Raw genomic sequence first — 16,414 nt, forward strand, 5'->3', positions numbered from 1 at the left:
GTCATGTTTACTTCAAATATTGCTTTGAAATAAAACTATACAGCATTCTCATATATTTAATCTCAGAATATCTGTAATTACATCTGCTATTCACGTCATACATTAATTTTAGTTTATTTTCATGAGACGTGCCAAGAATTGGCAAATATACAAAGGATAAGTTTAAAGTTTAATGCGAGGTGTTGACATGTTAGAGACAAATAAAAGATTTCAGTTGTAGTAATATGTGGATATTACAGGTTAAGTAGAGCCTAGATGAGTGTTGGGGATAAAGTGATACACCTGAACTGTATGGGAATAATCAGTGTTTTGCAAGTTTCAAAAACCTAAATCAAGTGATTTTTGTTGAGGAAATAGAAAATACGCTTTTCACTGATTCACCAGCTTCCTCTGTGCATCTTGTAATCTTAATCAACAAAACTCTTGAATCAACATTACAATTTTTCTTAAAACAGAACATAAATGGTGATTTTCTTTAAACAAAAGATGGCTGCAAAGCTATTTCCAAAGTTTTATCCTCTGAACTAAGATCATTTGAGATATTGTATGGATGTTATTAGCATGTTTGATCCTATTTATCATTACAGTTTAATCCTAGTTCCTCTGAATTATATAATAAAATGAATTGCATTAGGGAACATTGGCAGGATTCTTTAATGGAAATGTTGTTACATTTTGACCACTAAACTTTATCTTTTACATAAACATTTATATTTTTAGACCTAACTATAGGCAAAGGTTGCTGTACAGTACACTTCAACACTCTTACAGTATTGAATAGAGATGTTTTATTCATTATTGGAGGTTGATTTGATTGTCTCCAGTATTTTTTCATTTACATGGATTGATTGGTAGTGACAAACAGCACATGTATTATTATGTAACCCAAGCTGTTAACTATTCCAACCCATGCTGTGCTTGATAATGGCAATATGGTCCCAGACAACCAGTTTAAACAAAGCGGGATAAAAAACAGATTACCTCTGGAGCATGTCTTTATTCTGGAGTGCAAAATGTGCTCTGCTTTGCTATGGTCCATCCTTGAAACAAAACAATTACTGTCACCAAAATCTATGGAAAACAACGGCTGACCAAAGGAGAGATGATTCAGCTAGCTGACCTCGGATTTCCCCTTTGTATGAACTGCCTGATACATTTTTCCTAAATGCCAAGTAAAACACAAATGTGTTTAACTTTTGCAATAAAGAACTGCTGGTCCTTGAGATAATAATATTTTCCACACAGTAGTATGAAGAATAAACAATTCAGCTCCAAAATTACATGACTGCATGGCAGTAATTATAGGAAAATGTTGTTTCTGGATGTAGTAGAAATATTGTCCATAGATAATATGAAATTTATTTGAGATCTGCTAAATATCACTGCATTTTAATCTCAAATAAATTAACCATATACTATTCTTCTTACAATATGGGCATACAAGGGAAATAAGTGACTTGCATTATTAGTTTAACAAATATTTGTTAATGATGATGACAGTGTTATAGTTTCATTAGACTGTGTAAAAATATAGCTAGAGCATGTAAACATCAATGTGTTAATGACCAACTTATGTACTCTTCTCTCACCTGTTCAAATTACTTGATAATTCTTTTTATGTGATGAGCCAAAAAACACACATCAGTAAGGTTGGCACTTGTCAGATGCTAGGTGATCAGGAACATGCAGACATATAATACAGGTCCCAAATGTCTCCATACAAAGGGGCAATAAACACTTCCTTTAGAAGGAAAATGCCTTCTAAAATTTTTCATAGTTAGTTTATATGATATATTTTTTTCAGATAGCCTTTAAGAATGCGTTTGACAAAAGAAGAACATATTGAAATCATTCTCATGGCTGGATTGGGAAGCTGTCGCAAGGTTGCAGTGGACTTGAACAGGAAACATGGCAAGCACATCACACACGACACTGTTGCCAAACTTATTAACAAATTCAAAAAGACTGGAAGTGTTGCGGACCAACCAAGAAGTGGACGTCCATGAACATCTACTGACAAAGGCACAACCGATGTGTTGCTGGCATACATAATCCCCTATGTATGGAGACTTTTGGGACACCCTGTACTGTCAGGCGTCCAATAGATCATTTGGTCCACTCAATGAAACCTCCTCTCATTAAAGTAGTATTTTCCTCACATGTTAACGTGGTAACATTATTTTGTTTGTGTAACATAAAACTTTAGTGTTGTACGTAGTATCTTTATTCAGTATTTGACCTTTCCTGAGCAAATAAAATTACCTTTTTATCTGCCCTAATATGGGCAATATTTCCAAGCCAACTGCCATTCAAGGTAAGAGGATAGCAAACATGAGTACAAAACTAGCAAAGTTATTAAAAATTACAAGAAAATAAATCATGGACAATTTGTTACATCATTATTGTATAAGTCATTGCAATTGTAAGGCTTGTGGTTTGTATCAAACTACTTAATATTACCAAAATAATAAGAAGCCATCAAAGCCATTGTCACTGGCAATTATTCAGGATACACTGTTCCTGATAATGTTGTTAATAATCTGAGCACACATGCTTGTATTTCCTCATATACAGACTGCTTTTAAAAAAAGTGCTTGATATTGGAACAGTTATATAGAAAATGTTATTTTAAGTATTATATCCTCTCTGACAGAAACTGTATTTGGTTTAGGCTGTAGTTGCTTCGGTTGGCAAAAGTTCATTTATGGACTTGGCAAACAGAGAGGTTGTAGTAGAATGTAATGAAGCTGCCAGTGATAACTGGCATTCAGAATGTCCTCTGTTACCATTTCCCAGGGATTGGGACCCCACACTCATACCAGCCCACAAACTGATGAGGCGTACGTCTGCCTATGGGCCCAAAACCTACAGGCTCTTGTCTATATGAGCGATAGTAACCTGAAACAGAAAAAGTAACATGGAAAATAAGCACTGATGCCAGAATGGAAAGCAGTGAATTTTGAGAGTGTGCCTGGATTTGTACCTTGAGCTTGTGGTAGGTAGAGGGAAAGGGGTTGTGGTCCTGTTCTTCCATCCAAATGTGAATCTACAAACTGACAGTGGTCTTCTCCATTGCCAAAAGAATCAGCAATACTGTAGAAAGTTTCTGAAAATGTAGGGAAGAGAATAAGTATTAGTGCCTAAACTGAAAGGCAGCAACTGCAAGCTGAAGTTGATGGACACGTATTACACATTATGTACTATACAGGCGTGGGAATTTGATCAAGATTATGAAAACATGAGAGGTACAGATTGGACTAGAGCAGGGGTGTCAAACTCAAAATCTGTCAAGGACACATCAGCATTTTTGTGAGCCCTTGAAGGGCCAAAAACTAAACTTTTTTTTTTGAGATATTTTCTAGTCTATTGATAAAGACCAATAACCCAGCTTCTGAAAGTGATAACATGTATTATCCTGATTAAATTTTTTTTAAATATACGTATGTTTGTAAAACACTTAAAAATATATAACATTGAGAAACACATTTAATAAGAACTAAACTGCTAAAATCATGTATGTTCTTAGTCTCCATCTCTCTTGCCTTTGAGCTCCATCCATTTCCTTGTACAACATGTTGATTTTCAACATAGATCTTCACACTGGGTGATACACTTGGAATCGATCGATGGATCATATTAAAAGCCAACACCCAGAGGCACAGGGATGGATTTTAGGTTTGAATCCCTCTGAAATATTTTTTGAGAGTACCGAGTTCTTTTTCGTGGATGGTTAACATAACACATATACAGCACAGCTGATTATCTATGTGTCAAATAACGCAGTACTTGTGCTGTACTCATATTTATAAAAGGTCAACAGTCATCTTTACTATTCTGTATTTAACTGCCTCAAACATAAAATAAATGTGTCTCTTAGTTTAATCACATTTTACTTGGCTACCAGCTGCTATAGTGAGAAACTTTTTGAAAACAGCCAGCTAGCTACACTCTAAGCACAGGGATAGATGTCATTTCCCCCTATTACTAAGATGTTATTTTAATATTCAGTGGAAGGATTATGAAGGTATTTTATGGCAGTCTTATTAATATGGTCAGACTGGCCGATGGTAGATTATGCATTGAATGATTACATTACAGATCCATGCCATCGCTGCTTATACTACTGTCTGGCTTTCAGCCAAAATGCATGAGTGTGTTGCACTTATCAGTATAATTGTACAGTCACACTGTATAAATGAAATGAGGCAGCAGGTCTTGAGTTGTAAACAAGATGCATGTGGACTAGAGGTATGATCGATGCAAGGTCAATTGGATCTGTTGCAGCAGAGATGTAAATATGTGCAAATAAAACAATCATCAATAGTACCCTTAAGTCCATCTCCCATAAAGATCTTGTAGCGCAGTGAGTTGCACAGGACCACACCCACAAACTTCCTGTACCAGGTGCGCTTGACAAATTGACTTCCTTTACACGAACTGTGGGCAGGATTGTACCTAAAGGTAAAAGGAATCCAAATAGGCTCGCCACCTGGGGGGAAACAGGGATAATGTGTTCAACAAGAAATTTGAGTTTGTTAGAGACATGAGACTTGAACTGTTGTGAGTAAATATGATAGGGGGTTTATGTTTGTGTTTAAAATAGCATCCTATTATAGACCCATAGAGTGCTGTTTCTGTGCAATAGAGCTCTTGTACCTGGAGGTCTCTCTATAAGAAGAGGGTCATCTGTAAAATGGACAGCATTCTGATTAGACATTTAGATAATGATAAATGTTTTCCATTTACAAAATAGTTACAGTAAAATGAACTAAAATAACAAAGACAAAGCTGCCCCCAAACTGGAGAGGATACCTACCTGATTCTGTAACATACATTAATGGTTCGCTGAATGGCCCTACACCAAAAACATTCTTTGCTTGAACTCTGAAGTAATACCTACAGGAAAAGAAAAAAACATGCTCAGTAAAAGCAATGATACACCTGGGTACTTCAGAATTTTACTCTTAATAACTGATTCAGATGACTGAAGAGTTACACATTTTAAGAGAATTATCTGTATTTTTTATTTATTTGTTTTTTACTGCAGCAGTTAGCATTATTTTGCCATACTGTTCCAGGGTCCCAAGTCTGATACTGAGCTTGGGTTACTGTCTGTGTGGTGTTTCACATATTGTCCCTGTGTTTGCGTCAAGTTACTTCAGGTTCTTCGGTTTCCTCTCGCCTCCCAAAATCATGCAAGTAGATATATGGGTGACTCTAAATTGCCCTAAGGGGTGAATAAGAGTGTGAATGTGTGTGGTGTCCTGTGACAGACTGCCCATATACACTCACACGCAGTGTTCCCAGGCTAGGCTCCTGATCCACTGCAACCCTGACCAGGTTAAAGCGGTTCCTGAATATGAATGAATGAATGAATGATTTTTTATAGTCATGTGAGGCTAAAGAGAATAATGTCCAATCAGAGGAGCAACAAGGAGCAAGGAAAGGGAAAACACTGACATAGCAGAGAATTTTTTTCACTGAAAAAAACAAAAATGTCTTGCTTTAAGTTACTTAGATTAGACAAAGACTTCATAAAGGAAATAAGAAAAAACCCAGTGCCATAAGACTCACACAGTGAAAGACAACCCTTTTCCAATGTAGAGTGTGTGTGTATATATACGTGTGCAGAAGGTCACTACCTTCACGCTTCACCTCTTTTTATATGAGACTCATTTAATGACATAATATCTGTATGGCTGGATCAGATTAGAGAAGCTGTGTGGAAACTCTGACCAAAATAAAGTGGGAGTTACAGGGACAATTCCAGACAGCCTGGCATAGAGAGACCAGGAGAAGTGTGTGTCTGTGACTGTGTATTTTACCCCATTCCCTTGACAGCAAATCTGAGTACTAAATTAAAGTTTTACAAAGTCTCTGTCATCTGTATTTTTTTTAAAAAAAATATTTCACTAGCCTGTGTTTTCTTGAGTCAACATTTCCGTAGGTTTTATTTTTAAAGGTGGCAGTTGCCTTCGTCAATCACAGCGTTCTGAAGACAGGCTAAGAAAACAACCCTGCCAAAGACACCCCCACACACACTCACGCACATAAAATCAAGCAAAACACTCTTCATTTCTACATTCCTATCTTGTGAATTATCTACATTCTGACATCTGTAATGACTGTGTGGAAGCATATCATTTTAAAAATAGTCCCCGGACCAGACAACTGCTATCATCTGATCAGCTTAAGACTCGAGTACCTGCTTTTTGACTGCACAAGGAGCTTAATGCGAAGGAATTTCACACATGTGCACTCTCTTGGAGTGGATGATGTGTGTTAGGCCAGATCTGGTAGCTCCACATCTGTGAGAAATGTCCAGCAAGTCCATAAACATATTTCACATCTACTGCAACCATGACTACAAAGCACCTCTATGGCCAACTTAGAAATCAAATTTTGTCAGGACCTGGGTGCAGTTTTTGTTTGTGTGCAGTAGTGTTCATAAGACAGACACAAATCACAGATCAGTGTGTCTGAGTAGAGTAAAGGCTGTTCTAATAGAGCTGCCAAGACCTAGCAAATGGGACATATGCTCCATATTAGCCACTTTCTGCAACATAAAATGGCAGTATTCTTTAGCTCGTTTGAAACAAATCACACATGTAATCTTGATCCTTTTGAATTACTCAGAGTTGAACTGACTGCTGTCTCTTTTAGATCATGGAAGACAGATAAAGAGGGAGACATAGTGGGTGTTGAAACGTAATTTTGCCCATTACATATTAAAACTATTAAAATAAATCAATTCAATGTAAGCTTTAGTAAGGATCTAGATATAGTTATTGGGCTGAGAATGCACCATATTTTTCATTAGGGTGTTATGCTGATGTAAATTATGACTAACGGAAATCTATTATCAAAATGTGCTATGCCTAAAGACCTTCTGTACAGTGGATATTATACTACCAGCTTGCAGATGTGATGTACATCTTGCAATATATGCATAAGTCCACCTTTAGACACGGTTGGACATGGTGATTGAAGCACAGAAATGAAAACACTGCTTCTTCTCTGCAACTGCTATGCTCTTTCATGATGCATGAACTTTAAACACAAACACCCACTCCAGGGCACAAATCAAAATAGTTTATCACCATGTTGACTCTTTCTCATTGAAAGGTGAATGGGTGCTGCTAAATATTTGCATGGAATGAGATGATGTTTAGACTGAGGTTTGATGTTGGAATCATAGGTTTGATGTGCCATATGATGACATCAGCTCTTCCTCATTGTTGATATGAGTGAGATCTGTGAGTTGTCGGAAACTTGAATTCTGCTCTTATTCGGCATCATGCTCAATGACTTTTGGGATATTTGTTTGTTTCCACGCTGTCCACCAATCATTCCAATTGTTGAATGTTTTATTCATCCCACCTTGAGACTAGTAAAAATGTTTCTGTGTCGATCACATCACTGCTGCATAGGCTGTTACCATAAAAGCCAGAAAGAAAAACATAGTGCAGTTACAATTATATCTCTTTATTCTGGCATTTTAATGACATTGTCATAATTGTTTTTTTTTGTTAGGCTCGGCGCAAGTTATTTATTTTCAGTGGGTACTAAGCAACTGAAATCATGCATTGGCAATGTAGCACTGAGTTCAAAAGTGCTTTACATGCAAAACATTAGATGGTAACAAAAAGATATTTATGATAGGGCACATTAAATAATGTAAATCAATAATAAATTAACTCTACATCTATGAGACTTACTATGAATCACGAAGTCTATTTTTTAAGTATTTCTAAGTATCTTTTAATCTGGATTTTAAAAACAGTTATTGACCTAGTCTTTTAATGTTCCCTAGAACAGTACGTAATGTAAATAAAACAACTTCCACCAGCTTAGGATCACCAGCTTTCCTCAGCTGAATGAAGTGTTCAGGGTGGGCTATACTGTTCCAGGAGTTCAGAAAGAGACAGCAGAGCTAAATCATTCACAGCTTTAAATGTCATGAGCAGAATTCCAGGTAGCTGATGTAGATTAAATAAGACTGGGCTAGTATGCTCTTACTTTTCTGGTTCTGCTTTTGAACAAGCAGACAGTCGGCAGGGCAGCTGGTCCAGCCTAGAGGTTATGAAAGCATACACTAGCTTCTCAGTGTCATGTAGATTTAGTATATTACTTATTTTAACTATGTTTCTCAGATGTTAACAAATGTTCTAAAGAGAGTTATGTAAGACAGTATCTAGGGTTACACCAAGGGTCTTAACTGCCAAATCAACATCCTTATCGTTGACAGATAAGATTTCCAACATAAGCATGTTTTTTTTTTTTTGAAGAATGAAGTTTTTATGTATCCAAGCTTTTATGTTTTTTACACAGTCTTCCCGTTTGAATAGCTATGCTGCTAAACGAGGCCAAACTGACAAATATAATTGTAATCAGTATAAAAGTAAATGCCAACATTATGTTTGCGAATTATATGTATTGTTTTAGCTAAGTTTATGCTAACTAATTGGTCTTTCAAGTAAGATCTAAACCAGGTAATAACTTTTACGCTGACTACCCTGACTGGTGTTTTTTAAGCCTTTCCTTTAAAATATATCCATTAAAGGCTGCTGACAAGAGTTGGCTGACAATGCTAGCTCCACAAATGACTTTAGATGTAGGTGCTGTCACTGTTCCTTATATAATGATGCAGTGAACTTGCTTTTATTTTAGACATTCACACTTCCAATCACAACAGTGTTTAAATAGCCTGTGAAAAAGTTGTCAAGGTTATACAGTATATCTGATAAGATAATTCAGTTATATCTATGTGCTTACATTCTGTTCAATGTTGATTTTTAAATGTTTTCCCACAAAAATTCTTTGCATCTTTAATTGGGGGAGAGAGAGAAAGGCAGATACAACACATACAATGCAGAAAAACGTGTTCAATTTTAGGCATTCCTTTTCTCCTTGTTACATTTAAAAATGCAAAATAATAATAATAAAAATCAACAAGTCTGTCTGAGATCGTACAAACATGAGTGTAGAAGGAAGTTCAGTGAAGCGCCAGGTGACAGATAGTCAAGAGCGCTGGTCATTCACTCCCCCCACCTACAATCCCTGCCAGACCTGAGACTCGAACCCATGACCTTCGGGTTCGACTCTCTAACCATTAGGCCATGACTGCTAGTACTCACTTTTTTGTGAATGTGTTACCAGTTTTAGCAAACCATTAAGTACTTTCAAAGCTCTGGAGTGAAAGAGAACCTAAACTGCCAATGTCTGATACATTCTGAAAACTGAAAAAACTCCCAATGTCTGATACATACTGAAAACTTAATAAAGAAGACAGAATTAAGATGACTTTTTAATTTAAAAAATGTAGCCTATACAAATATTTAAAAATATTAAAATATCTATAATTTTGGTTTAAAATGCCATCAGCTCTTGCTCCACACTTTTATGTGGTTTGTCTTAATTTGTCATTGAGTATTTCACACACTCTCATTTCAAGGAAATGCTATGCCATTTTACATTTATGTCAATTTACACCACACATATTTCTGGGTTTTTTTTTAAATCACATAAGACAGTCGCACTTTCCTTCTAACAAGCTTTTCAATCCATGCCAGTAGCATTAAGTGTGCATAAAATGTGAGCTCTTGCTTCTGCTGTACTCTTGCTGTTTCTGTTTGTAGTTTTATTTGTGCGCGTAATTACAGAATCACTCTATATATGCTGCGAGCATAACTTCTACTTGGTGTGTGTATGTAGCCAAAAATACTATTATTATTAATTAAATAGTCCACTCAGTTCTGTAGCTAGCTATTATTTTAGACATTCACACTTCCAATCACAACAGTGTTTAAATAGCCTGTGAAAAAGTTGTCAAGGTTATACAGTATATCTGATAAGATAATTCAGTCATATCTATGTGCTTACATTCTGTTCATACTGCATTTTTAATAGCTTAAGAAAAGCACCAGTAAAGAAAGCAAGGAAAAAAAAATAACAGTACTCAAAACGGCAAAACCTAGAAGTTCTGTTACTGCTGATTACTGGTGAGTACTGGCTCACTACAAGTACTGATGAACACATTCACTGAAGGAAGGCTCCGTAATGCACACTGAGACAGCAACACTTTCACCGTGAGAAACAACACACAGAGGGGATGACAACATTGTAACAGGTATAAATAAAACAGCTGGCTGACAGCTTACAATAAAAGTGTTTTCTGTCTACTCATATGGTTATAAACACCAGCCACTTTAATAGGAACACCTGTACACTTGTTCTTTCATGCAATTATCCACCAATCAAGTTGCAGCAGCGCAAAGCACAAAATCACCAAACCTGGACAGTTGAAAAATGGAAAAACATTGCCTGGTCTTTTTCCAATCTTCAATTGCCCTGGTTTGATTAGCACGTTCACACTGTAGCCACACATTCTAGTTCTTTCCTGACAGGAGTGAAACCAGATGTGGTCTTCTACTGTTGCAGCCCATCTGCCAAAAAGTTAGGTGTGTTATGCATTCTGAGATGCTTTTCTGCTCACCACAGTTGTAAAGAGTGGTTATTTGAGTTATTATAGGGCTTGGGCAGCTCGGACCAGTTTGAGCATTCTCCTGTAACCTCTCTCATCAACAAGGTGCTTCCACCTGCAGAACTGCTGCTCACTGGATGTTTTTGCTACCATTCTGTTGTGCATGAAAATCCTAGGAGATCAGCAGTTTCTAAAATACTTAAACCAGCCCGTCTGGTAGAAACAACCATGCCATGGCCAAAGTCACTGAGATCACATTTCTCCCCAATTCTGAGGTTTGGTGTGAACATTAACTAAAGCTCTTGACCTGTATCTGCATGATTTTATGAACTGTCTATGAACAGTCATAGCTTTTTACATATAAGACTTAGATCCGCTCATGGGATTTACTCTAATGAAAACCCCCCAACAAAACCAGCACAATGCTATGTGTGTTTACATAAAAAATATAGTTCACCTGGAGTTTGGCTTGAGGTTCTCCACAGCTAGGTGGGTGCCAGATGAGAGACTAGATGACCATCTGTTGTTCAGGACATCATCATAGGAGGCACTCTGCACCATGTACCCTGCGGAGAGAGTCATCAGTGATGCACAGAACAGAACAAACTTCTTACAATAAAATGAATAGGTTTGAAAATATTTCTGCTACATTCTAGAAAACCACTACAGCAAAGCATTATTCTACTGCTGATGGAGCTGCTGATAACCATGCACCAGCTCTCTGTTGAGAAATGTGTGGCTTAAATTACGGCACCTACAAACATTACACGTCACTTTGGGGTAAAGTTAAGGCCAACAGAACATTTAAAGACTGTATATGTTTTAAGACATTAAGACGGTGTGTGTGTGTGTGTGTGTGTGTGTGTGTGTGTGTGCGTGTGTGTGTGCATGTTCATTGTGTATATTTAGGCCAGGACTGCACTAAAGTCGATAGGGTTGGGGTTGCAAAAAAGAAAAAAGAAAGGAGGAGAGAAACAGTATGGAATGAAGTTATGCAGGGAGAGGACGGGGTGAGGAAAACAACTACTATCTGTTTTAGACATCATACAGTCTCATGGCTGCTTCAAATCTCTTCTCCGCTATTCAGAGAGAACATATTTAAAGCACACAGGGACACTAAATGATTAATTCTGACAAGGAAATCCAGTAATCTTAGAGACTCCAGAGTTTACCTGGTCTCATAAGTCATAAGAGGGAGATGTTTATGTTATGTTTATAAACTAAAAGTGAATCAACAATACTGTTTAGCCTATTGGCACCAGTAAAACATGGAAAACCATGTGAATAGTGGGATCCTTTTTCACAGAACCTTTTGAAGGAGCGTTTAAATGAGTACTTGGAACTTACAGTGCACTTTTATACTGTTACACTACTTGGAAGCCTCTCTAAAGGGGAAAGACACTGTTACAGAGTTCTAGATAGAAGCTTTTATGGATCTACCTTTAAACTTAAGTGTGTGTGCTTACTTACCCTGTCTATTTTATAGATAGTAAAGCATTCATAGCTCCCTAAAGAGATCCTACTTAGAACATTAAGCGTTCTCCCAGAGGGACAAACCCTTAAGTGTTCTAGATTGAACTTCTTATTTGTCTAGGCATTTTGAACATGGTTCTGAGGGTAGTTAAGGCTTCATGTCTTCCTAAATGGGTTCTACTCCTTCCCTGATATGGATACTCCCTGATGTTGAATTTGACATAGAGCCTCTAAGGATTCTTCCAGAGGGACAAACTGAAGGATCCTATAGGGATTTGAAGTACATTTTTCTTGTCATGTTAAGCAAAGCCAAAATGTATTTGTAGGGTCATGCTAGATTTAAGCAGAGGTGGCACCTGACACCATGTCATCCTTCAATGGGCGGGCCCAGTCCAAAATAACAAATGAGTGACAGCCCTCCATGGCAATCACAGTGATGTTATGCGGCTTGTGTTTGGGTGGCTGCTTTTGGCTGGCTGTGACACTGTCCTTCTCAATGAGATCAGCCAGCACATCCACCTGCAGGTACTCTAGAGCCTCGGTCAGGGAACATGGAGCACCAGGATCCTTCTGGATGTAGTTCACATATGGAGCTGAGAAAAGGAAAGAAATGGGGGCTCAAGTGAAAGTCAAACATATTGAATCTCTATGTCTAGTCATCAGGAGAACACTATATTAATGTGTTCCACATTCTGCACTGACTAAAGAAATAAAATACTTTTTCAGTTGGGTTTACACTGCATGTCATACATTCCTGGTATAGTTTAGCTGACTGAATGAAACTTCTGACTTATTGTGGTTCTCTGGTTTGTTTGGAGGGCAAGAAGGGGTTGTTATTTGAGACTATTGTTTATCTGTTATCTGTTGGCAGTTCTGTGGTGGTTTGGTAGGTTTTGTCTCTATTGCTGGCTCAATGTGGTTCTGTGATTGCTGTAGTCTGACAGCTGGGAGCACTTCCAGAAATTTGATTGGGTTACAAGACGCACACCTGGAGCTAATCAAATGCTCCCTGAGACGTTGCTGACCGGAACAAACATGTGCAGATACAGACATACACACGTCACACTGCGTTGAGTTATGAGCTAATAACCAAAGGCCTCTGTTTCATGTGTGATAAGAAAAGATACTTCAGACCATAATACACAAAAACATGCAAAGATTTTGCAGCTGTCATGTGTAATTGCGAGGGTCAAAAAACAAATACAAAAGCAGTTCTGTGAAAGCAGTGGATGTACTGGAGGACTGGGGTTTAAATACCCCAGGAGATTCCATGGCCTTTAAATACCTTTAAAGCATGATAATGCACAACACTCTTTCTCATTCTCTCTGACAATGTGCTTTGGGGTCATCTAAGGTACCTCAGTCTACTTGCTGAGCCAGGTGTTTTTACTGTCAGTATACTAAACCATGTTCATTGTCTCAATTATGAGTGTCCTGTTCTGTATTAATGCAGCTTCAGAATTAACTGCATTTTGTTATTTCATAACGGTCATGTTATTAGCTCAGGCGATTTCTTGCACCCTCGTTTTACTAGTCCAATGTTGCATGTTTAACTTTACTTATCATGTTTTTGTTGTTCCCAGGGTGAGAATAACTGGCCAACTGCCACTGGTAGAAAAAGAATGGTTTGAACTCATGCAGAGTTCATTTGTCTATGGATGTCTATGGATGTCTATAATGGGATCCTGTTAGGGAATTTTGAGTGTTACGAGAGCAGTTCTGCACTGGTGCTACTGGCTCCACTGGTATCTATGGTGTTGACATCTGTGCTTGCTCTCTCAGTCCAGCAAGCCTGAGGACCATTGTGGGACTCCTTCACGAAACAACAAGGAGCTGGCTTATTACGTTACTCATTCTTTAGAGTTTTTTTTGCATGCTTTTCCCAGACAAAACTGTTGACGTCAAGTTGCTGCCAAGAAAAGCACATTAGAAGAGTCATGAGACCCTGTGAACTCTCAGAACATGGTTTAATGCTCAGAAAAAGAGGCTCTCCAGGTCAGGGCCATTTTCTGACACAGTTTACACCTTGGTATTGTAAATGTCCTTCTAAACTCCAAGGAACTGTGGATGATCTGCCACTTTCAGTCCTTAAATTTATAATGTAATATTAGCTTAAACTTTGTGCATCGTTTTTCCATTCAGTTACTGGATAACATTGATAAGGATTAGGAAATGTAAAGGAACCTAAGAGGTTAAAATAAATTTGGTGAAAGCAGTTGATTAACAAGCCAGAGTAGCTCCTGTGACTGAATATGAAAATTTTATTGATATTGTCTTTTCAGCCTCTTTCCTGTAGTTAAATTTCCATTAAGTCACAGCTTTGAAAAAAACACTCTTCAGAAGCAGGGAAGGTAGGAAACCATTAAGCAGGAGGTCCTTGACCATCCCACCATGAGTCACATGCCTTGAGCTGGCCTCAGATCAGAAGCTTGAGCAGGGCAATGTAAATGAGCAAAGCAGACACACTGCTGTTATGCTAACAGCATACTTGATCTCTGCAGACTGTGTTGGAGAGGAAGTATTGGCTCAGAATAATGTTTACAGTAAACTCACACTACCTTTTCAGCTTCTAACTTCCAGCCCTGCACTCAACATCTGCACCAGGTTCTGTATACAAAAGACTTAATCAGGAAAAGATCGCAGCAGCGAGGAGAATAATGCACTTAAAGGATACAGGCCACAAAGACAGAATCACCTCTTAACTTTACATGCCAAATCCAGCTTCCAGATGACTTGCCCTTATCAAGACATTTACCTTATAAACAACAATATACAGTAGGGCCCAAAAATCTGAGACCACATAAAAAAATCTGAGATCTTTTTTTCATTTATAACTAGAAATAAGCAGAAAGATTTAGAATTGTGAAAAGTATAAATATAAAACATATATATTTCATATTCAAGAGTCTGCACTATTTCTAGGTCACTATTTAAAGACTCAGTTTTTCTTGAGTCTTATCCCTTCTGTTGAAGCACTTGTTCAGAAGAGACTCTGATGGATTTAATCTTACATAGATAATCAGATTAGATAACATCTGAAAATTAGTGGATCACTTTTGTGCCCTTGATTTTAGTTAATATTTTAGGCAAACACAAACCCTCTTTGAGTTTATCTCTTTGAGTGGTAGAATTAAAAATTAATAAAGCACTAATTCAATGGTAGAGGTGGTTGAATTGATTATATATAGTGATATACTGAAGTACAGTAATTACCTGTAAATATATTATAGTAGTTTACTATAAATATGTTTCACAATTATGCACTGTAAATTTTATGTAATTTACTTATGTGGTGGGTCAGATTAGAACAACCACCATCACTCCCCGTGATGACTAAAACCCACTTTCATAAACATTTTCTCACCTGGAACAGAAAACTTAAAAGGCTGTTTATATAGCTAAATCTCTCATTCCTCCACCCTCTCTCCCTCTCTCTCTCTCTCAGTTTGGGCAGGAATCCACATGCTACAAGATTTCAGATTATTGTTAAGATCGACTTTCTCTCAGGTATTCAGAGATATTCTGTAGGCTATAGAAGATACCCACATTAAAGAAGCTGAGCTATTAGATTTTGTAACGTCAATGACTTTCTCAAATGGCCCACTCCAAAAGAACAAATAAAACTTGGGCCAAGACTCATATTACTTGCTGAGAGCCATACCAAGGTGAATTATGGTTAAGTCATTTTATAATGAAACTGAATAGCACAGTAAGGATCAGTAAGTTGAGGATCATGGTTTTGAACCTACAAACGCAGAGGAACCTACAAAGCAATTTTTGAGATGTCCACACATGCACACACAAAGATACATTACCTGTGAAGCGTTTCTTGCCAGTAGCATCAAACTCAGAGGATGGGCTGTTGTTGAAGATGCGGAACTCAGTAGTGGGGGTATGAGTGGTAGTGGGCAGCTGAGTGGTGGTAGGAAACATGGTGGTCTCCATCCAAAATTCATCTGTAGGATAAACGGCACATTGACAGCATGAAATGTCAAAGCATTGTTACATAAGAAACATAAGTAATTAAAGTATTATTATAATATAATATAATATATTATTATAATATAATCGTTTTTAACCAACTGAGCTATTTGTTAAAGCCTTAACACCTGCGTGTAAGTTGCATACAAACTATATCACTCAGACTAAGTTCCTCCTGTCAGTCAAATTCAATTCACTGAGCCGCCCCTACCAGAAACGAAAAAACTCAGCTACAGTTTTCAGACTCCTTAATAATAAACTCAGATTTGCTAATGTATAACCTACCAAATGCAAAAACACAAATATGGTGCCTGAACTAATCTATATGCCAAACAAAAGTTTTTTTTTTTTTACACAGATATTTGTTAATGAAAGGAAATGCCCCACATTTATGAGCCCTATATATTGAGTATGAAGAACAGCGAAGCAGACAATCCTTATCCAAATTCATATTTGGTTTATATTTCCTCAAATCAT

General features: G+C 37.4%; 1 protein-coding gene across 2 annotated transcripts in view; it reads right to left on the reverse strand.

Moving 5' to 3' along the window:
• Positions 1–765: 765 nt before the first annotated feature.
• fndc1 (fibronectin type III domain containing 1) overlaps positions 766–16,414 on the reverse strand; it is a 38,627-nt gene continuing 22,978 nt past the window's right edge. For both annotated transcript variants that reach the window (XM_026923026.3, XM_026923025.3), the window contains 8 exons: positions 15,772–15,912; positions 12,313–12,549; positions 10,941–11,049; positions 4,817–4,896; positions 4,657–4,686; positions 4,328–4,489; positions 2,984–3,106; positions 766–2,898 (listed from right to left, as the gene is read on the reverse strand). In XM_026923026.3, the coding sequence (XP_026778827.3) occupies positions 2,783–2,898; positions 2,984–3,106; positions 4,328–4,489; positions 4,657–4,686; positions 4,817–4,896; positions 10,941–11,049; positions 12,313–12,549; positions 15,772–15,912 (998 nt within the window). In that variant the 3' untranslated portion in view covers positions 766–2,782. The remainder of the gene's footprint in view (positions 2,899–2,983; positions 3,107–4,327; positions 4,490–4,656; positions 4,687–4,816; positions 4,897–10,940; positions 11,050–12,312; positions 12,550–15,771; positions 15,913–16,414) is intronic.

The sequence above is a fragment of the Pangasianodon hypophthalmus genome, chromosome 19, assembly GCF_027358585.1.
Source record: "Pangasianodon hypophthalmus isolate fPanHyp1 chromosome 19, fPanHyp1.pri, whole genome shotgun sequence".
NCBI lineage: Eukaryota > Metazoa > Chordata > Actinopteri > Siluriformes > Pangasiidae > Pangasianodon > Pangasianodon hypophthalmus.